The sequence below is a fragment of the Hypanus sabinus genome, chromosome 1 (assembly GCF_030144855.1).
Source record: "Hypanus sabinus isolate sHypSab1 chromosome 1, sHypSab1.hap1, whole genome shotgun sequence".
Lineage (NCBI taxonomy): Eukaryota > Metazoa > Chordata > Chondrichthyes > Myliobatiformes > Dasyatidae > Hypanus > Hypanus sabinus.
Window position 1 is genome coordinate 21,507,840 of NC_082706.1, and position 23,554 is coordinate 21,531,393.

The 23,554-nt window shown below is 40.5% G+C and overlaps 1 protein-coding gene across 5 annotated transcripts in view; it reads left to right on the top strand.

The window, feature by feature from the left end:
* The window catches only part of LOC132391773 (AP2-associated protein kinase 1-like), a 125,391-nt gene that overhangs the window by 24,734 nt on the left and 77,103 nt on the right, over positions 1 to 23,554 (top strand). For all 5 annotated transcript variants that reach the window (XM_059965379.1, XM_059965387.1, XM_059965396.1 and 2 more), the window contains exons 2-5: positions 11,580 to 11,698; positions 13,838 to 13,946; positions 18,095 to 18,237; positions 19,934 to 20,055. In XM_059965379.1, coding sequence (XP_059821362.1) covers positions 11,580 to 11,698; positions 13,838 to 13,946; positions 18,095 to 18,237; positions 19,934 to 20,055 — 493 coding nt within the window. The remainder of the gene's footprint in view (positions 1 to 11,579; positions 11,699 to 13,837; positions 13,947 to 18,094; positions 18,238 to 19,933; positions 20,056 to 23,554) is intronic.

Consider the following 23,554-nt stretch of genomic DNA (forward strand, 5'->3'; position numbering starts at 1 on the left):
CACCATCTGTGTGTAAAACTTACCTCATTAAATTTCACCTTTTTCATTAAATGTGTGATCTCTAGTTCTAGAGTCCCCTACCCTGAGACAGAGGTTTTCCATCCTTTTCACGATCCTCATAATTTTATAAACCTTTATGAAGTTGTTTGTCATTCACCTACATCCCAGTGACAATAACCCCAGCCTATTTAAACTCTCCTTCTAACTGTAGCTTTTGGTCCAGACAATATCCTGGTGAATGTCTTCTGCACTGTTTCTATTGTTAGACCACTACTGTTCACAAAATACCAAGTGCGGTCTAATTGATGTTTTGTACAGCTACAAAATGATATCCTAACATATCAAAAAAATAGCTGGAATTCAGTTTGTTTATTTGGGACAGTATGTATGCTACTTAATTGGGGCAGGATACTGTGCCAACTAGTTTCTAATTAGCATAAGTCGCATGCACTTGCATGGCCATTAGACAGTACAATATGCATCGAGCAAACAGTTTTTAAATAGTGTCAGTTGCGTGTGCTTGTGTTCAAAAAGCAGTGATCTTTGTCACTGATAGTTGGCAAGAAATAAGCAGTAAGACGACTCGGAACTGTTTTACTCACTGCAATTTCAGGCATTCGGGCTTGAAAATGCTAGAAACAGCCGGGAGTGAAAATGAAACTATTTCACTACTTGAACAAGTTTGGAATTACAAAGAATTTGAAGGTATCGACCATCACCTGAATGTTGCAATGAAAATGAATATTTGAAGAATACAATTGTCGATAGTATTGTATGAAGGCAGCCCATTTTCTACATTACATACTGTGCTAATTATGTTAATTTACAGTTAATCAAAATAACGTGCCTACGCACACTGGAGGAATTTCCCTGTCAATGACTATTAGGAACTAATACACAGTTTTATAATACTATGGTTGAATTGACAGTGTTCTAATTTGTTCTGTATTATTCATTCCACCCCCCCCCCCCATAAGTTTTCATGTTTTATTGTTTTACAACATTGAATCACAGTAAATTTAATTTGGCTTTTTTGACACTGATCAACAGAAAAATACTCTTTCTTATCAAAATGAAAACAGGTCTCTACAAAGTGATCTAAATTGATTACAAATATAAAACGCAAAATAATTGATTGCATAAGTATTCACTTCCCTTTAATATGACACACTAAATCATCACTGGTGCAGCCAATTTGATTTGGAAGTCACAGAATTAGTGAAATGGAAATATGTTTTTGGAGTCCTGTATGCTGTCAAGGTGTTTTAATTGATTGTAGTAAAAATACACCTGTATTTGGGAGTCCAACTGTTGGTGAGTCAGTATCTTGCCAAAACTACACCATGAAGACAAAAGGACACTCCAAGCAACTGCAAAAAGGTTATTGAAAAGAACAAGTCAGAAGATGGGTACAAGAAAAAGTCCAAGTCACTGAATATCCATTGGAATACAGTTAAAGTCAATCATCAAGAAATGGAAAGAATATGACACGGCTGTAAATCTGCTTAGAGCTGGCCATCCTCAAAACTGAATGACCGTGCAAGAAGCGGACTAGTAAGGGTGGCCACCAAGAGACCTCTGACAACTCTATAGGAGTCACAAGCTTTAGTGGCTAAGATGGGAGAGACTGTGTATGCAACAACTGTTGCCTAAGTGCTTCACCAGTCATAGCTTTATGGGAGATTGGTAAAGAGAAAGACACTGTTGAGAAAAACTGCAATGAAATCTCAGCTAGAGTTTGCCAGAAGGCATGTGGAAGACTCTGAAGTCAGCTAGAAAATGGTTCCATGGTCTGATGAAATCAAAATTCAGCTTTTTGCCGATCAGACTCAATGTTGTGTTTGGCATAAGCCAAACATCACACATCATTAAAAACACACCATCCCTACCGTGAAGCATGCTGGTGGCTGCATCATGCTATGGGGATGCTTCACTGCAGCAGACCCTGGAAACCTTCGGAAGGAAGAGGGTAAAATGACTGATGCAGAATACAGGGAAATCCTGGAGGAAAACCTGATGCAATCTGCAAGAGAACTATGACTTGGGAGGTTTTCCAGCAAGACATTGACCCCAAGCATAAAGCCAAAGCAATACAGGAATGCCTTAAAAACAAAAATGTTAATGTCCTAGAGTGGCCAAGTCAGAATCCAGACCTCAATCCAATTGAGAATTTGTGGCTGGATATGAAAAGGGCTGTCAACTCATAATCTGTATGCATTCTGACAGAGCTTGAGCAGTTTTGTAAATAAGAATGGAAAAGTTGCAGTATCAAGATATGCAAAGCTGATAGAGATCTAACCACATAGAGTCAAGTCTGTAATTGTTGCCAAAAGTGCATCTACTAAATACTGACTTGAAGTGGGTGAATGCTTAATCAATTATTTTTATCTGTAATTAATTGAGATCACTTTGTAGAGAATTGCTTTTCCTTTCACACAAAAGAGCCTTTTTCTGTTGATCTGTGTCAAAAAAAGCCATATTAAATCCTGTAATTCAATGTTGTAAAATAATAAAACATGAAACTTCCAATGGGGGTGAATACTCTTTATAAGCACTGTACCTTTTTAATTATTTCAATGAAACTTTGGTAAATTGGGGCAGCCATTTAATTGTCCTAAAATGTACTGGTTTTGATGTGTCCCGATTAACAGGATCACAGTGTCTATATGTATATTATTATTCGTAGTATATTTTAATTATTGCACCTAACTGCTGCCACAGTGATAATAAACCTGATTCTGATTTTTATGCTGATGCCAATGCTGCTCAGGCCTTAGCCGTTTACTTTATAGCGTCGACCACATTCAGTGTCTTTTTTTTTAGTTCTGATGAAAGGATATTGATTTGAAATGTTAACCAGTTTCCCATCACACTTGCTGTTTAACCTGCCACGTCCAGCTTTTTCTGCTTTATGTTGACCTCTAGAGCTGGAATTTCTCATCCACAATTCAACCATGAGGAGAGGAAGAGTTGATATCCAATTGTATTGACTTTTAAAATTTTCTTTTGAAAAGCTCTTTTTATGATACATTTGGTAATAAACTTCAGAAATATGAGCTGGAGCAGACTGTCTAATTGTTCAGCTTTCCCAGTCAGTAGAATCATGGTTGCCCTATACCTGTATTCCTTAATTTCTTTACTCTCCAAACATCTCTCAGCAATTTTCAACATCAAATATGCTCGATGTCTGAAGCATCTGGCAGTCTTTCTGGGATAAAGGATTCAGATGAGCATAATCCATCAAGAAAATTCCCCCCAAGTAAAAGGGCTTGCCCCTTACTATTTGTCTATGACCCCTTCAAGTCTACTTTTCAGTCAAGTCCTGACAACTGCCTTTGGTTTTAAACAATGATTGAAAACTATTTTATTCATTGTCTGTGTAAAAATGAAAAGGTATTGCATGGTTTATTGTAATTTTTTAAAATTATGAATATAGTTTTCAAATAAAATCTTCTTAGGCCTCCAGCCTGGTACAGGTATTGATTATAACCAATGTGTCGATGACAACCTCTGCCCATCTTCATCAGGGATGATGTCTAGTGCAGTGGTATTTATACCCCCATAGACCTTATCCAATCAGGTTTCCGCTTTCCCACCTTGTTTACTGTTGAATTCCAGTTCTTACTTAGAGCAGCAGTTTTGTGCTGTCAAAGTCAATTCTGTGGCCATTGTGAATAATGTTCTGCTGACACCGATGTCTCCAGGTAACCCAAATGGATACAACTCCTGTGCTCCTTGATGTGACTTTCCATTGTATATCCCATCTGGCCGATATATGCTGCACTGCACTCACAGGGAATCCTGTAAACCCCAGCTGACCTGAGTCCCAGGTCGTCTTTGACCCACATGAGCTGTACCTGGCTGGAAGCCTGAGTAGAGTTTATTCATCTTATACACCAGGAAACCACAAGATCTCTTTTCAAAGTTTGTTTTTTTTTAAATAAAGTAATACTAGAGGAGAGGTGTGAGGATGCTGAACCACTGTTCAACCTGTTTATGACCCATTTAAATCATGGTTACTAAGGAAAGCAGAGTTTGAGCTTAATTTCAAGTGACCTTTTATCTGTTGAGGATTTAGGAGTGCTCCTCGTGGAGTTCCAGCATTCTTGTTCTCCTGCCTTTGTCCTTTCATGACACTCTGCTGTTGCCTCCCAGCAGGGAGCTGCACTTGGTTATTCTCAGCAGCTTGTTGTGTGCCATTGCAAATTGCTGCCTACTGTCAGTGCTGTCCTTGTGATTAATGTCGCAGCTTTGAATTTTACATCTGTGCCACTCCTGCCACCGATCCAGGCTACTGTTGGAAACAGCATCTGTGTTGACTGATTTTAATCGAGGATCAATTCTGTCTACTGTAGTAGAAAATGTCCTTGAAAATAAACAAGAAAAAACAGCTCAAGCCTATTCTCCTTCCAAACATTCAGATGTTAATTGTGTATGTCAGACCCTGTAATTATGCTCATAGTTGTAAGAGGAAAGAAATAACTTGAAATTATAGCACCCTTCATGATAAAAGCAGTAGTTGTTTTTTCTTACAATGAATTGTTAAACTTGCAATGCAGAAAATATGCATTCAGTGGCCATTTTATTAAGTTTTTCTGCATTTAATAAAGTGGCAACTGGGTGTTTGTCCATGGTCTTCTGCTGCTATAGCCCATTCACTTCAAGGTTCGACATGATGTGCATCCAGAGGTGCTCTTCTGCGCATCACTGTTGTAATGCGTACTGTTGCCTTCCTGTCAGCTTGAATCAGTCTGGCCATTCTCTTCTACCCTCTCTTTCACCCACAGAACTGCCACACACTGGATGCCTTTTTGTTTCTCACATCAGTGACTTGTGCATGAAAATCCCAGGAGATCAGCAGTTTCTGAGATACTCAAACCAGACAGTCTGGCACCAACAATCATTCCATGGTCAAGTTCACCTTGCTCACACTTCTTCCCCATTCTGATCAACAGTTGAAACTCTTGACCACATCTGCATGCTTTTATGCATTGAGTTGCTGTCATATGATTGACTGAGTAGGTGTTTGCAAGAGCAAGCAGGTGTACAAGTATACCTAATGGTGGCCACAGAGTATAGATGATATGGACCCTAGCATAGTTTTGTGTGTGAGCATATCTAAGTGAACAGTGCCTTTTCTACAGACTGGTAGCATTATAGTTTGTATCTATCATGAGTGGCTTTTGTTTCTGTCAGCAAAGCTTCCATGTGCTTGGTGTGTGATTTGTTTAGGATTCTTCTGGACACCTAGAATGGATGCAGTTTGGTTGGGTCCTTCTCATTTGAAACAGCTTTGACTTATATAGCTACTCTAACTCAGTGAAATTGCACAGGGCCAGTATCAAAGGTAATATGATGTCAGGCTACATTAGTTGAGGAGATAATTGGACAAATGACTGAAGGGCAAGTTTAGGGAGGGCTGTCCAGAGTTTGGGTCAATGATGCCCACTTTGACTATGGAACAATTGTTGGTACATAAAATTTCCATATGACACAGGAGCAGAATTAGACCATTCAGCCCATCAGGTCTGCTCCACCATTCCACCATAGCTGATTTATTATTCTTCTCAACCCCATTCTCCTGTGTTCTCTCCATAACCTTTGACACTTTAGTAATCAATAGGCTATCTGCCTCTGCTTTGAATATACCCAGTGATTGGCCTCCACACTCATCTGTGCAATGAACTCCACAGATTCACCACCTTACAACTAAAGCAATTTCTCCTCATCTCTGTAACATATCATGTAAAGATTAGGAAACATTGATTATACCTCTGCTATTTTTCAGTCAGTTACAAGCAAGTGAAAAAGCTGGAGTTTTTGATGTTTTCACAGTTGAACTATTAAGTACAAAATAATTTGATATTGGAGTATCTGGGAAAATATTTCTAGCAAAATGGCTTGTTTATTCCAGGAGTTTCATTTGCAGAAATTAGTAGGTCATCCAAGCAGATAATTACCATTCTTTGCTTTTTAAACCATCCTCCTCCTCTTGTTATTTGAAAACTCCTCCGGTTTTCTGTTTTCTGTTTTTCCAACTTACCTTTCCTGGGAGCGGTGATGGAAAAGTGATATTATCACTGGATTAGTATTCTAGACACCCCCAGGGCAAAGTCCTTAAGACATTGGAGCAGAAATAGGCCATTCAGCCCATTAAGTCTGCTTCACTATTCCATTACGGCTGATTTATTTTTCCTCTTAACCCCATTCTCCTGCCTTCTCCCATAACCCTTGACACCCTAACTAATCAAGAACCTATCAACCTCCGCTTGGAATATACCCAATAATGAGTGATAAATTTGAATTTGAATTCTGGAATTAGAAAGTTTAAAAATGACTCTGAAAATCATTTATTGCAATGCCCCATCTGTTTCACTTCTGTTTGGTAGGGGAGAAAATCCGCTATACTTGTCTTTATGTGGTTTACACGTGACTCCGGGTTCATATCAATGTGCTTGACTCTTAACTGCCCTCTGAAATGGCTGAGAAGGAAGCAAGAAAATAAAACTGGATGGATCATCCAGAATGACAATGGCAGAAGCTGCCATCTCAGCCCTGTAAAGTCCTTGGGAGAGCTGTTTCACAGACGATTCAAGTAACAGTCCATCATGATCATGCTTATGGAATTGTGCCTTCCATTCAACATCCCAGACACCACCATCTGTATTATTGGTTATGTCCTGTCCATCAGACAGACCCAACAGATGCTGCAGCATGATGGTGTACAGCCGGGGGAAATTGCTCTGGGAGACCTCAGCATTGACACCAGATCCCATGAAATCTTATGGCACCAGGTTAAGCTTGGGCAAGGAGACCTACTGCTGATTATCATGTACTGCTACCTCCCCCAAACTTTGCCAGATTTATCAGTACCACTACATGAAGAACTCTGCTTGGATGAAGCACTAAGAGTGGTAAAGGAGCAGAGTGTATCTGAATAATTCACAAAATGCTGGAGGAACTCAGCAGGCCAGGCAATGTCAGCAGGGGTCAGCAACCTTTACCACTGAAAGAGCCACTTGGACCCGTTTCCCACAGAAAAGAAAACACTGGGAGCCGCAAAACCCGTTTGACATTTAAAATGAAATAACACTGCATACAACGTTTTGTTTTGCCTTTATGCTATGTATAAACAAACTATAATGTGTTGCATTTATGAAATTGATGAACTCCTGCAGAGAAAACGAAATTACATTTCTGCATGCAACAAAAACATTTTGAACTCCGAAAAAAAGACGTTGGGTTGAAGGTTACTTTTAAGTAAAATACTCTACGTCTATTTGAGTCCTTCTTGTATTTATGAAAAACGCCAAACTTAAATTTGCCGCCAGCAGCAAACCAAAAATAACGTCAGCCAGCTGTCAACCTGAAAAATAAAAGGACTATTTCACTGAACAATGAAAACATATGAATATACGTAAAATAATAGGCAATTAAAATATTTATCATACTTGGTCAGGTTGACTCACACCTGACAATGCAGTCGTATTCAGTAGGGATGGATCGATGCTTAGGGGAGTGACCGGGAAGGATAATGTGTTTTATTCCTCTCTGAACTCACAGAAGCGTTTCCCAAACGATGTTTGCATTGCGATGATTGCAGAATGTAAATACTCCGAATTTATCATGTCGTGACCTTGTTTGAACTCTCTCAAATTGGGGAAGTGAGACAATGTGCCTTTCTGTAAATCTCTGGCAAGCACTGTCAACTTGCGTTCGAATGCCAAAACATCCTCCAACATGTGCAGGGCTGTACGTCCTTACCCCTGAAGAGCTGTGTTCAGCGTGTTCAGGTGCGCTGTCATGTCTACCGTGAAGTGTAGCTTTTCCAGCCACTCTGGCTGTTCCAGCTCAGGAAAGGTGGGCCCTTTGCTGCCCAGGAAAGTTTTCACTTCTTCCAGACACGCGACAAAGCGTTTCAGCACCTCCCCTCTGGACAGCCAGCGATAAAAACACGTTGTAGCGGTGTGCTACACGCAGTCAGTAAACTGCAGTCAAAGATAGCTTTATTCGAACTAAACAGCCTTGCTTTTAAGCCTCCCTCAACCCGCCCCCCCCCCATGGGCGCGGATGCTGCAAAAGACACGTACTCACAAACCCCCGTAGGCTATCTCCCTTAGCCTGAATGCTGGCTAATTGTGAGCCGGTTCAGATGTGTCAGGAAATGGGTCGCCACAACGTCTTAATTAGATTGTACAAGATCACCATAATCTTCAAATTTAGAATTACATTTCAAAAACTAACAAACTAACTTAAAATACATTTTAATTAAATACTGACCAATTATTTCCCAAAGCAACAGGGAGCCGCAGCACAGACGTAAAAGAGCCACATGTGGCTCCGGAGCCGCGGGTTGCTGACCCCCGGTCTATGGAAAAATGCATAGCCAACGCTTTAGCAGGATAGGGTCCTGGCATGAAACATTGACTGTACTATTTTCCATAGATGCTGCCTGGTCTGCTGAGTTCCCCAGCATTTTGTGTGTGTTGCTTGGATTGCCAGCGTCTGCAGATTTTTGCTTGTTTGCGAATGTAACTGGGTGGTGGATTTCAATGCCCGGCATTAAGGCTGACTCAGTAGCGGCACTACTGACCAAGCTGGCCAAGTGTTAAAAGATATTGTTTCTAGATTGGGTTTGCTGCACTCTCCATTGGGCTGGAAGAGTGCGGCTTCAATGCTACTTAAGGAAGCTGGACACCATACAAGACATAGTAACAATCAGTCACTCACTCAACCATCTGACATAGCATAGCAAGATGTTGCACCATCTATAGCTGTGCTGCACAAACTCACCAAAGCTTCTTGGCATCTTCCACACAGACAGACAGACAGACATACTCTATTGATCCCGCTACAGTTGCACCAACCAAGAATACTGTAGAAATATAGCAATATAAAACCATAAATAATTAAATAATAATAAGTAAATTATGCCAAGTGGAAATAAGTCCAGGACCAGCCTATTGGCTCAGGGTGTCTGACACTCCGAGGGAGGAGCTGTAAAGTTTGATGGCCACAGGTAGGAATGACTTCCTATGACGCTCAGTGTTACATCTGGGTGGTATGAGTCTCTGACTGAATGGACTCCTGTGCCTAACCAGTACATTATGGAGTGGATGGGAGTCATTGTCCAAGATGGCATGCAACTTGGACAGCATCCTCTTGTCAGACACCACCGTCAGAGAGTCCAGTTCCACCCCCACAACATCGCTGGCCTTACAAATGAGTTTGTTGATTCTGTTGGTGTCTGCTACTCTCAGCCTGCTGCCCCAGCACACAACAACAAACATGATAGCACTGGCCACCAGAGACTCGTAGAACATCCTCAGCATCATCCAGCAGATATTAAAGGACCTCAGTGTCCTCAGGAAGTAGAGACGGCTCTGACCCTTCTTGTAGACAGCCTCGGTGTTCTTTGACCAGTCCAGTTTGTTGTCAATTCGTATCCCCAGGTATTTGTAATCTTCCACCATGTCCACATTGACCCCTTGGATGGAAACGGGGGTCACTGGGGCTTTAGCCCTCCTCAGGTCCACCACCAGCTCCTTAGGCTTTTTCACATGAAGCTGCAGATGATTCTGCTCACACCATGTTACAAAGTTCCCTCCGTAGCCCTGTACTCCGCCTCATCTCCCTTGCTGATGCATCCAACTATGGTCGAGTCATCAGAAAACTTCTGAACATGGCAAGACTCTGTGCAGTAGTTGAAGTCCGAGGTATAGATGGTGAAGAGAAAGGGAGACAGGACAGTCCCCTGTGGTGCCCCATTGCCCACACCCACACCCATGACCTGCACCAGAATAATAGCAGTGAAATTTTGGGTGCATCACCACCTGGAAGCTGCCCTCCAAGCTACATACCACATTTGGAAAAACATTCCTTTATCGTTGCTGGGTCAAAGTCTTGGAATTCCCTCCCTAACAACATTATGAGTATAAGCACTCTTCAGAAACAGCAGTATTTTAAGAAGGCAGTGTACTATAACATCAGCAAGGGCAACTAGGAATAGACAATTAAATGCTGGCTTAGTCTGTGAAGACCACAACCCTTGAATGAATATTGCAAAAATCATGTCCAATTTCTACTTTCCTCCCTACCCCCTTCCCCACTTCACTTCTGAATCTGTTGCATCAATAATCTTTTCTAGTTCTTATAAAGAGTCATCAGTCAGAAAAGTTCTCGCTCTCTTAGATGTTTTTGTTTGTCTAAGATGTGCATGTTTTTGGTTTTGAACAACAGAAAATCAGATAATTCAGAATGCTGCCATTTCTGCAGTCGACCTTGGACTGTTTTGTGTACATAATCTGGTTCTCTTCCAATGCCAATGAGACCCAGATGTTTTATAATTACACCAGGGAGCTCTGGCAGCAGTATAGGATATACAGTCGACCCTCCTTATCTACGGGTTCCGCATGCGCAGATTCAACCAACTGCGGATCGGCAAAACCCAGAAGTTCTCTCTCCAGCACTTGTTGTTTGAGCGTGTATGGACTTTTTCTCTTGTCATTATTCCCTAAACAATATAGTATAACAACTATTTATATAGCATTTACATTGTATTAGGTATTATAAGTAAATACCTTATAAATACCTTATAGGAGATGATTCAAAGTATACAGGGGGATGTGCATAGGCTACCATGGATCAGGAATCGAAAAAACTGAAGTTCTCTAAGTCAGAACAGGTACATCCGGTATTATTTAGCGTCAGTTAGTCAAATGTTTGTCTTAGTATATAGTATATATTTTACCTTTCAATGCATATAAAACACTTAAAAAACGTATGTATTTCAATAATTAAGCCACTGCATTGCTTAGTAATAATTGTAGCTTTCATCGGGGCAGAGCCACCAGCCACCACATGCTCCATTATTCTCACTTCATCCTTTAAAATCATTCCGATCGTTGATTGACTGTAGCCTAACACTTTCCAATGACCGATGGCGTTTCACCTCTTTCCGATCGCTTTATTATTTCCACTTTATTTTCAATCGTGATTGTTTTCCAGAACAGAGACACTGTGGGTGGCGGGTCCCAAGCTCCACTGGGTCCTAAAGTCCACCGACTTGAGCATCCATGTTTTTTGGTATCTGCGAGGGGTCCCGGAACCAATCCCCCGAGGTTAAGGAGGGCCGACTGTATTTTATTTCTGAGTGTTTAATCAGAAGCATCACTTGGTAAATTTTACTCGGCTTTAGTCATCCACATAGAAGATGTTTCTCTCAGTTAGCCCAAAAGCACATGATCTACCATGAATCACTTTCAGGTTCAGTGATAACTATGTTAATGACTGCAGTTGACAATTCAGAGTGCGAGGTCCCAGAAACAGCAAGGTAGAGAATGAGAAATTCATCTACTAATCTTGTTTATATTTGATGAGGGATACTGTCTCAGAATAAAAAGGAATAAGAGATTTTGAAAGAGCTGATGGAATAAATGTATTTATAATAATGCATCAGTAAGGTAATGTGTGGAAGTAGAGATGTTGGAAGTGCAGCTGATAAATGCAGCAGATTCTGTATTTCACACAGTAGCTGTGTAAATTGTCTGACTAATATTCATGCTTATTTCTGTACTCAGGTGGTTTTGCCATAGTATTTCTGGTGAAGACTCACAATGGTGTGAAAAGTGCACTGAAAAGAATGTACGTTAACAATGAACATGACCTGCAGGTGTGCAAGAGAGAAATCCAGATAATGGTAGGTAGCAAATATTCAAAGTGCAAAATTAGCAAAGTATGTCTACTATGTACAACCTTGAGATACGTCTCATTACAGACAGCCACAAAACAAAGTAACCCAAAACAGCCCATTAAGAATGAAGACCATCAAGCACCCAATGTGCAAAATAATAAAGGAACAAATCATGCAAAAAATAAAAAGTAAACAAATAATATTCAGAACTAAAGTTCACAAAAGTGAGTTCACAGTCACAAAGCTTGTCACAACCAATCCAGGAGTCCATAAATTACAGGCCACAGCCTCAGTCCAGTGCAGGGACGAATAAATCTTGATGAGCAGTGAGCTGAACATCAGCCTGCCCCTCACCTCTTTTCCTGACATCCTGACCTTTTCGATCTGGCCCGTTACCTAAATCAGCCTTGGATCCTTGGATCGTTTCTCGCTCTCAGACCCAGGCTCTGCCTCTTCAATACACTTCCAGGCCTGAGCCATCCTGTCTTGATACAGCCTGTACCTGACCTATCCAATCTGGCCCAGCACTTAAATTGGTCAGTGATTGGCTCATTCTTTACCCTTAGACATGGGCTGTGCCATCTTGTGTTTGCGGGCAGAAGAAAGGAATCACCAAGTATTAAATGCAATAGAAGAATAGATAATGTATCCAATATTGACTCGTGATCATTATCATGAAATGACCTCTCTTGCTTTCTGTCTGTCCACACATCCTACCTTACTTGCTGAGAGTTTCAAACATTTTTTATTTGTATTTTCATTTTACTTTTGATATCTGCTGCTTTATTCCACCTTTCAGAACACACAGTAACAAGTGTTTGAATAAGACACTAGGAACTGTCAACACACTTTTTTATAGGTGCTAGTAGTGATTTTGCCTTTTTTTTAAACTCTTCCTCCTCAAATATTAGTGCATGGGATAAGACCATAAGACATAGGAGCAGAATTAGGTCATTTGGCCAGTCAAGTCTGCTCCAGAATTTCACCTCAGTCCCAAACTCCTGCCTCCTCCCAGTACCTCCTTCATTCAATCCTGGAATCATTTTCATGAACCTCCTTTGAACCCTCTCCTGTTTCAGCACATCCTTTGTAAGATAAGGGGCCCAAACCTGCTCCTAATGAGTCCTCACCAGTGCTTTTTAAAGTTCTTTGCTTTTATGTTTCAGTCCTCTTGAAATGAATGCTAACATTGCATTTGCTTCCTCACCACTGTCTCAACCTGCAAACTAACCTTAAGGGTCCCTTTGCAGATCAGTTTTTTGTTCTTCCTCTCCATTTAGAAAATAGTTAACCTTTTCATTTCTTCTACCAAGGTGCATGACCATATTCTTCCTGACACTTCCCATCTGCTATTTCTTTGCCCATTCTCCTAATCTGTCCAAGTTCTTCTATAGCCTTTCTACTTCCTCAAAACTACCTCCCTTTCCCCATATCTTCATATTGTCTGCAAAGTTTGCAACAGAGCCATCAATTCCATCATCCAAATCATTGCTATGTAACGTAAAAAGAATTGTTCCCAACGCAGACCCCTGTGGAACACCGCTAATCACCGGCAGCCAGTCAGAACTCAGTCCTTTGCCCAGAATAAGAAGGAAAATGCAGGATCTTGATGTCCTCTTTGCACCTCTTTGTCATGTTGTCCATCACTCTAGATGATTCTTGATTTTCGGACCCAGCCTGAGATAGAATATAAAACATAGAGTACAGGGCAGGAAGAAGCCAGATGTTGTGCCAAATCAAATAAACTGATAATAATAAAATGTCAACTAAGCTAATCCCTTGTGCTAACACAATATACGTACCCCTCCATTTTCCTCACATTCATGTGCCTAATTAAATTTCTCTTAAAAACCCCTAATGTTGAAGTATCCTGGGTATGTTGTGGCCAAGCCCAGTATAGTTGACAATGAAGCCTCGAGAAGTATATTTTGCCTGGTATGTTGCTTGATATTAGAAACTGGAGCTATGAACCATTTTTCATATTTTCCCTCATCTGCAGCCTTAACCTGTAAACGTTGCTATTGTTGCCCTGAAATAGATTGGCAAAATTGCAACAGTGATCTGTTGAATGGATGTTTGGACAGCCATGTGGTGACAAGAAAAATGAGTGCTGATCCTGTGACAAAATCATTCTCTTTGTTACAGAGGGACCTGTCAGGGCACAAGAACATTGTTGGGTATATTGATTCGAGCACCACAGCTGTAGGTTCCGGAGAAGTGTGGGAAGTGCTGATCCTAATGGATTTTTGTCGAGGTGAGGACTTTGTTTCCAGTACCCAGTGGATCCTGACCTAATGCAATGCAGTTGATTGTGATGTGATTTGTTGTAGAGCTGGGAGTTAAATTAATAGTCCGCTTCACTTAAATTTCACCTGTACCTGTTAATGGGCTGTGGCGAATTATTCTACCATTTTGAAAAAGATAGTGGCAGAAATTCCTCGACTAAATTGGGTTAGTACTTTGCAACTTCTTCAGACATGAGTGATTTTGTTTTGGTGAAATAAATTGTTGTCTTCATCTTTCATCGCATTTGGAACACATTCTCAACTACCAAGTCTAAGGCTAATTTTTTTAATGTGGGAATTTGACTGTGGTATTTTAGATTGTCTATTAGCAGACTGAAGCTGTATTAGTTACATGAATGCAGTGCCTCTTGAGGAAAAGAAAAGCTTGGAAACATTATGCATGATCATAGTCATTTAACTAGAAATATAGGTCATCTTTAAACTAAAGAGGATGTGGCAGTCATTCATAGCTTCTTATCCTAGTTTCATTTTGTTCATTACTCATGTAGTCCCCATATGCTAGTCCACTGCCTTTACATGTGCACAGAAGTCATCCAGGGTATTCTTGAAGTTATAGCATTATCTAAAGCAAACAAGTTTTTTTCTCTTTCTCTTTTATTTATTGTGACCATTGGCAAATGTGTGGGCCTCCTTCCTCTGGCTGTACTCCATACTATAAATGCCCTTGCTCTCAGTAGAATTAAAAGGATTTGGTGTAAATTTAGGTCATTGAATGCATAATTGGACATACTGTTCGACAGTAGGATGAGGAATAAGACTCCTTTTGTCTGGTATATTACTTAAATGAGATGTGAGGTAAAGTAATAAGCTCCTATTAATCATACACATTTTAGTAATTTCTTCACTTTTGTCAAGCATGCATGAAGTATTGTAGGCAGCCATCAATCCCAGGGGATCATGGGTTTGCTCCTATGGTGCACTGTGTCCTCTCCAAGACGAAAGCCTGGCTGGGAGGATTTGAGCAACAGGCTGTTGCCCATGCAGCAGGTTCCCCCTCTCCACGTCACTGATGTAGTCCAAGGGAACAGCAAGCGTTGATACAACTTGGCACCAGTGTTGTTGTAAACAACATCAAACTACCTTAGGGACCCCGGCTCCGGATTTCTTCCTCAGGGTTTACTCCTGAAGCTTCTCCCATGGGTGGGTATGGACGCAAGGTAGCGGAGGTTTAAAATCAGAATTTTTCTTCTCCTTGGGGGCTGACCAAGGCTGACGAGCCCCACCTGCCCAAAGCAACTGGTTTTAAGGTACCAGTAGACAACCTTTGCCCCTCCTCTTGTCAGTAGAAACAGTTTCACTGGGCCTAGTAGCTGAGCTACATGTGAAGGCCAAGAGTTGGTTGTCAGAGGCTGTTAGAGACGCATGCCATTTGGAGCACTTTATAGATCATTAGAGCTTATCCCCACTGCTGCTCTGGCTGTGACAACCTTAGGAACCCTAATGAAGTATAGCAATGCAGTATTACACGTAAAAGCTTAAAAATTGCACTTATGCAACCAAACTTGCACTTCCATTTCCATTCTCACCCTGGGAAGAGAACCAAGGTTGAGAAGAGAAAAGAGAACAAATTAAGATATGCTCATATTAATGCAATCTTGTGAGTAAGATAGTTAAATTATAGCTTAGGTTGCGGATACAGAATTAGGAGGAAGATTCCATTTGGCTCCTCTTCAGTCAGCCATCCCTTGTGGAAAAGGACAAGTCCAGGTATCCTCCTTTAAAAATGTGGATCATTATCTGTAAATAAGTGATGCAAAATGTTCACTCCCCATCAGAGAAATGTTTTAGATCTGGTTATATTTATGTAGTGGTATAAGTGTTAGAGGTTTTCTACTTTTTGTGTTGTTTGCGAATTAACTGTGTTGAACTATCACATTTTCAAGTAATTTGCCTCATCATGTTTTGAAGGACTGTAGTTCTTCCCATGCATTTTTTTTAATCCAAGGCCGTCCTTCTGTGATTTCCTATATCATGATGAGACTAAACTTACTAAATTGATGGAAGTGAAACGTTCAGGCTCCCTCACACTTTTGAAACCAAACTTTTTGCCAATTTGTTCTCATCTGTTGTCCCAAAAATACAGAAGTATTTATATTGTGGAGTGGAGCTAGAGGAGAGAAACCCAGGCAGCACCTGCGATATTAAAAAAAATTCCACCTGGATACTATATTTTGTCTTCTCTGTACCTGGGACAATGCAAGAGCAACTTCAAATAAATAAAAGATTTTTCTGAGTTTGGAACACTGCACTCTATCACAGTAAAGAAATCATCATTCTGCCAGTGCTTGGAGCTATTGGCAACGTGCCCACATTTGTAATGATATGAATTCACATGTTCAGTTCCCTTGGCACAGATTTGGGTCACACTTTGCCGCACCCGGACATTGGTAACTGACTGTGTGCAAAATTGTAGGCACTGTTATTCCGCTTGGGAGTGCAGCATGTTTGCGCTTCTTTCAAGCAATGGATCGTAATTGCTGGTTTCCATGGCTACAACTGTGGGGTCTGTGAAGATTGCAAAAACAAAATAACACCAGAAATTCATTTGTTCTCCTTGCGTTCCATACACAATAAAATCAGCATTTAAAAAATTATCTCTGGAACTTTTTTTTCTTCATCACTTACTATGATTTTCTTCTTTATTACCATAGGACAGAGCAATGGAGGGAAGTTTCAACATCTCTCCTCATGCTGTTTTGAATGCATTTGTGTGTGAACACCTAGGATGATGCATCTTAATGAACCTATCCACTTAAGTAGCTGACTGAACTCAATATATGGTAAACGAAGGGTATTATTCTGTCAGTTCTTGGCACTTATATAACGGGCAGCCACCATCTGCAAGTTTCCCTCTATGTTAAACATTGGTTCTGACTTGGAAATGTACTCTGCTGCTTCTCTTAGCATTTGGGATATGTTTCTAAAAATGAACGCTATTGCATTTCGTGATAAAAATTGTCATTATGGCAGTAAATTTATCGCAATGCATTATTGTCAGTGTTGCTGTGCTGAGAACCTAGCACAAACCCATGCCTTTCTCCAGAATTACTGCAGCCGTGAATTGTCCATCGGTGTGAGGGCTGGTGCTGGGCAAGCTGGAACGAGCATCGTAGCTGATCAGCGCTGAGGTGTGAGACTCGCGGTTGTGCAATGGCCTGAGTGTGTGCAGGCTGGTGGCGAGCAGCATCTGCTCCATACGTCAGCAGACTGGTGAGAAAAACCATAGGCTTGGATGTTCAGTACATGGAGGAACCACTGCAGATCCTCAGTAAAGGCTCACACTCATTGTGTTGGACTAGCTGCAGCCCAGAGTTCACCTACTAGCAACCACACCACAGTCCTGCTTTCACAAGTAGCATCTCTGTACTATGCTATGGATAATTATTTGACTTGGAAGTGCCTGTTTAAGAAAGGGTTTTACACCTTCCCATAGATTAATACTCTCTTTATTTCAATTTGCTTATCATCTCCTCGTTTAACATTTAGATGTAAGCCAGCCTATCTTCAGATAAATTTTACGGAAGGGATTAAGTGGATACAGGGAGGAGCTGGATGAACACCAAAAGCTGAATTGAGCGGAATATCTGATAAATAAGAATAGTTCACAAAAATATTGCAATGTTAATTCCAACCTGCTGTTCAGCTGCGGGTTGGCTTTGCCACAAACTGATGCTGCCACGAAATAATTTCCACAATTCCACACTCTTTGCTTTCACTTTACCTGTGCATTTTATAACTAATACTCCATTAACCCTAATTCCCTGTACAATCTTAGGATTCCCAAAGCTAATCAATGCAGCATTATATTATGCGTGAGGTCACGAACATAGACAAGGTGTGTCATTAAGTACATCAAAGCACATCCACTCCAGTTTTCATCCCTGGTCTCCAAACAGCACTTAGTAGGTCAAGAAATTCTTTGTAGTTTTTGATGTATTTACAGATACCTGCCTTGAGAATGTGCTCCTGGTTTATCTATTTTTTTAATTCTACACACTGGCATGGACTGTATATAAAGTTTCCTGTAGTTCCGTTCAAGTATTTGTTTTGCGCTTTGAGAGACTGGGGTTAAACTAACATACACCTCTTGTTGCAGGAGGTCAAGTGGTGAACCTGATGAACCAGCGCTTACAAACAGGATTCACTGAGAACGAAGTATTGCAGATATTTTGTGATACCTGTGAAGCAGTCGCAAGGTTGCATCAGTGCAAGACCCCCATCATCCACCGAGATCTAAAGGTGATCAGATAGTCCACTCTTCGTAGGAAGGTTCGGTAGAATATGCAGTTTAAGGCTCCATGGTAGCATAGCGGTTAGCGTGATGCTATTACAGCTCTGGGTGTTCCGGATGTTGGAGTTAGTCCTGGCAGTGTCTCTAAGGAGTTTATACGTTTTCCCCGTGAACCACGTGAGTTTCCTCTGAGTGCTCCTGTTGCCTCCCACAATCCAAAGACCTACTGTTTGGTAGGCTAATTGGTCATTTTAAGTAGTCCAATGATTAGGCTAGTGTAAATAGGCAGCTGCTGGGCAGCCCTGTTCCACGTTATATCTCTAAATAAAAATGAGAAACTTTTAGCTGATCTTGTCAGTTTGTTATGTTCACGTTTGAAGAAAATTTGTGTGAGCATGCAAAACTCTTAAAGAAGGGAAAGATAATTTTGTATGTGCAACATTTGAAAAGAGTCAGAGTTTTTTGTAGCTGCAAAACATTAAGAAATGCATAGGCAGCAGTATTAAGCAATGATATGCAACACTGCTTACCCTCCTCTGCTGCAGTGAATCCATTAAGTACTGTTCTGCCAGACAGCTTTTCTTTTTGTGGTTCCGTAGCTTGAAAGGCAAACATAAAATATTCTGTCATAACATGTGATGAGAGTTACTTTCCATGCCATCTTGTGTAAGAATTCATGAGTAAAAACACTTTATTGCTGTGTAATGCAATTGTCCTGCCCAATTTCCTCCATACATCCTGCCCACTCTAACACCAGTGTATTGAAATCTGACTTCAAGGCCATGCATCTTCTTGTATACTAACTCATTTCTCCCTAGAGTAGGGGTTCCATGCAGTTTTTATACCATAGACCCCTGGTTGGGAACCCCTTCATTGAATCACTGTGAGCCAAGAGCTATACCTTCTCTACAAGGCCTTGGTTCTTCCCCTTTCACTGGCTTATTGTAAGCACAAAGTAGAGTCACGCCACGTAATGGACAAGTTTGTTTTTATGTTAATTGTCGATATTGATTTTTTTGAGTGTATGTATTTTTGGAAAAACTACAATTTTTAATGAATAAGTTGCATTTGCAGTAATTGCTGTAGACCTGGTGGTTATAAACTTGAGCCCCTGTTCTAAGAGGGGTATGTGATCTCAATATGTGGGGCGCAGAGTCATAAAATGGCATCTATATCCTTGGGTTTAGGAGAGGACGTTTTTTGTTTTGTCTAGTTATTTACTTCAGTTTGGTAGGGTAATGAAGGTGATGGTTTCCTCAAATTTTTCCAACTTGAATCCTTCCCACCAACGTGACAAAGTACATAGGAGCGCCATTCTCTATGCGCTCCTCTCCAAGTTGCACACTATGTTGGATGGTAATATATTGCTGTTCCTTTGTTTCTGTGTCTAATCCCTATAATCCACAACCCAGTATCATCAAACATATACAGCATCTTCACCAGTAGTTTCAGAAGGAGGTTCAGGAAGAGGGATAGGCAGTAAATTATGACCTGTCTATTATGACCATTTCCCTTAAACTAATTATAGAAAGCTGTATTGGTAACAAACTTATGTAGTGAGACAGTGAACTGCATTGAGAAAGGCTGGGGTACATGACAAGTGGGGAGTATTAATGTTCCTAATATATTAAAAATGTATCCGTGTTTATTCCAGGGAGTTAAAGATATTTCTCATTATTAGGTGTTTGTGCTTTTCTTCTTTAGGTTGAAAATATATTGCTTCATGACAAAGGGCACTATGTCCTCTGTGACTTTGGAAGTGCAACCAATAAATTCCAGAATCCACAGCTTGAAGGAGTCAGCATTGTAGAAGATGAAATTAAAAAGTAAGCATCTTTTTCTCTGTTGTTGATAAAATGGTTGCCACTAATTAATCTAAAACTGTATGAATTTTTTTTTAATTCTTCCAAGCATGTGGGCAGGCTGAGGAAGTTTTGGGCTCCTTATCCAAGAAAAGATGTGGTGGCATTGGAGCGGGTCCGAAGGAAGTTCATGGGAATGATCCTGGGACTGAAAGGATTAAAGTATGAGGAGTATTTGATAACTCAGGGCCTTTATTTGCTGGAGTTTAGAAGAATGAGGTGGGATCTCATTGAAACCTATGGAATATTGAAAGGGCAAGATAGCGTGGAAGTAGAGAGGATGTTTCCTATAGTGGAGGAATCTAGGACCAGAGGACGTAGCCTCAGAATAGGAGGATGTCTCTTTAAAACAGTAATGAGGAGGAATTTCTTTAGCCAGAGAGTGGTGAATCTGTAAATTCATTGCCACAGATGGCTGTGGAGGCCAAGTCACTGGGTATATTTAAAGAGGAGGTCGATAGATTCTTGATTAGTTAATGGCCAAAACTACGGGGAGAAGTCAGGAAGATAGGGTGGCGAGGGATAATAAGTCAGCTATGATGTATTGACAGTAGAATGGGCTGAACAGCGTAATTCTGCTACTATGTTTATGGTCTTATGATCTTGAATGCTGTAGTCTTTGAAGTGTGGGTATTCCTGCAAATCTGGTCTAGTAATGTTGCAGTTATTGTACTGCATGAGTAATTAGAAATGGTTCTAATGAAGTTGTGAAAAGCTGTGCAGTTAATTTTAATAAAGCTGATTCGTGTGCCTCTAGATTGTTTAAAATATCATCGCCGTGAAGGAAAGAGAATTTGACGCTTTTATCTGACTCTGCCCACACAGTATCCTGCTGAATCCCGTATGGAATGTGAGCTGTTGAAGTAGGGAAAGAGCTGGCCACCACCTTGATGTAGCTGCAGATGATTCAATGTAGCTTCACAATCAAATACCAGGAAACAAATTGTTCTGTGTCAGAGAGAGAAGGGTATTTTGTGTTATTAGTATCAGTTATTTGCTTTCTTGTGAATTATAGCTATTTTGGATGTCTGTGGCAGTTTATGCATATTGACGTGATCTTATTTACACAATAATGACAGTCTTCTGATCCCAAGGTTTAATTACCAATCAACCTGAGTCTTTTAGGCTGTGGTCTTTACTTAGTCTTTATTCAAGACTTTCTGTAATTTTATGGTAGTGAGCAGTGTTTGGTCTACTTTATTCATCGTCTTTAAAGGGTTGTAAATGCCTCAGGAGGTTATGTCCTAACTTCAAAGATCATCTTGTTGCATCTGATGAAATAATTCCAGCAATGACTTTTTCAGCTCCAGCATGCGAAAGATCAAACTGGCCATGGAAGAGATGGATGGCTTCAAGTTGAGCAAAGTGGCATGAATATTAATGATACACATTTTACATTGAGTCAGCAAGAAGTACCAGCAAGATAGATTCAGAGAACTTGGATAAATTATTTAGTCAAGGGCTGTAAGCACAACTGAAAGCCTTATATTTATTGACCATCCCTAATTGCCACTGAAATGATTGATTACAAACTGTCTTCTTGAGCAGTGTTCTGATAACCATCTAAATATTCTGTTGGATTATCAGTGACCTTCTCATGACCTTGCACTATGTTTAGTAGTAATCATGAAGGAATTAAAATACATGTAGACTAATACTTCTGCAAAACTTTTTGAAGTCCCCTGACTGTTCTCATTTTCAGTGATTGCTTCTTGTTTATTACAGTACTAAACACCATCAAATAAAATCCACAAAAATACAGAAGTTTCAGAATGATTTTATTTTGGACGTCTTTGTAGCGGCCTTTCCTGAAGACTCATTGTCACTGATTATTTTTTTCTGAGCAGGAGATTAAATAATTTTTACACAATCAAAAATTATAAAAGCAACTTGCCTATTGCACTCACTTCCAGATATACTGATGCTTGTAAAATGCAATTCCAGTTTTCTAACCGGGCTGCCAGCCTGCATATAATGAACTCTGAGCTAAGCTGAATATACTTGGACTCTCTTCATTTTTGTATTTTATATTCTGTGTTTTTTCTGCTCTTTTTTTGGTGCAGTTGCACAGATTTTTTTTCTTCATGAAGGGGTGGGGGAATTGTTGTTTTCTTTGAGTGGGTTTCATGGTTTTCTTTGTTTCTTGGCTGTCTGTAGGGAAGATGAATCTCAGGGTTGTACACTGCATACATTATTTATGCCCTGTTACACCATTAGGGCAACAATGAAGTTCCTCCATCTCTGGAGGTGTTCTGGGCTTCCTTCTCATTTTCACTACTGTCAGCCATACAAGTCCTGGGTGGAGACTCAAAAATACTGACATGCAGAAGGATTATTCATTGCTGTTTCCATACAGTTTTGTTGTTAACCCTGAGCTGAAAACTTGAACCTGGAGGACTGGTGGACCACTTTTAGTCTGGCCTCTACCCTTTGACCTGTTTGGCATGTCAGAATCATAATCATAATCATATCACCGGCATGTGTCATGAAATTTGTTAACTTGGCAGCAGCAATTCAATATAGAAGGAGAAGAAAAAAATAATAATAATAAATAGTTAAGTAAACAGTTACAGTATATATATATATATTGAATAGATTAAAATTGTGCAAAAACAGATATAATAAATATTTTAAAAGTAAGGTAGCATTCACAGGTTCAATGCCCATTTAGGTATGGCAGAGGGGAAGAAGCTGTTTCTGAATCGCTGAGTGTGTGCCTACAGGCTTCTGTACCTCTTACCTAATGGTAACAGTGAGAAAAGGGCATGTCCTGGGTGCTGGAGGCCCATAATAATGGACACTGCCTTTCTGAGACACCACTCCTTGAGGATGTCCTGGGTACATTATAGGCTGGCAGATGGAGCCAACTAAATTTGCAGCCCTCTGCAGCTTTTCTCGGTCCTGTGCAGTAGCCCCCTCCATACCTGACAGTGATGCAGTGAGTCAGAATGCTCTCCACAGTACACCTACAGAAGTTTTTGAGTGTATTTGTGGCATAACAAATCTCTTCAAACTCCTGATGAAGTATAGTCGATGTCTTGCCTTTTTTATAAGTACATCGATATGTTGGGACCAGGTTAGGTCTTCAGATTTCTTGACACCCAGGAACTTGAAACTGCTCACGCTCTCCACTTCTGATCCCTCTATGCGGATTGGTATGTGTTCCTTCGTCTTACCCTTCCTGAAGTCCACAATCAGCTCTTTTGTCTTACTGACAATGAGTGCAAGGTTTTTGCTGCATGTGTGACCCTACGAAGAGCCAAAGCATAAAACTCTGTGACTCCAGCCAATTTAGCTCTCTGGGGCATCGAGGTATGCAAGCCTCCAAACTCTCGGACAAGGTTGTGGTCCTCTTGAAGGGTACTACATTCATACTTTGATAATTAAATAATCATTGAATCTTTGGACCTTACACAATAACATCCCTATAGCAAACATTACACCAGAAATTGTTAAGTTACAA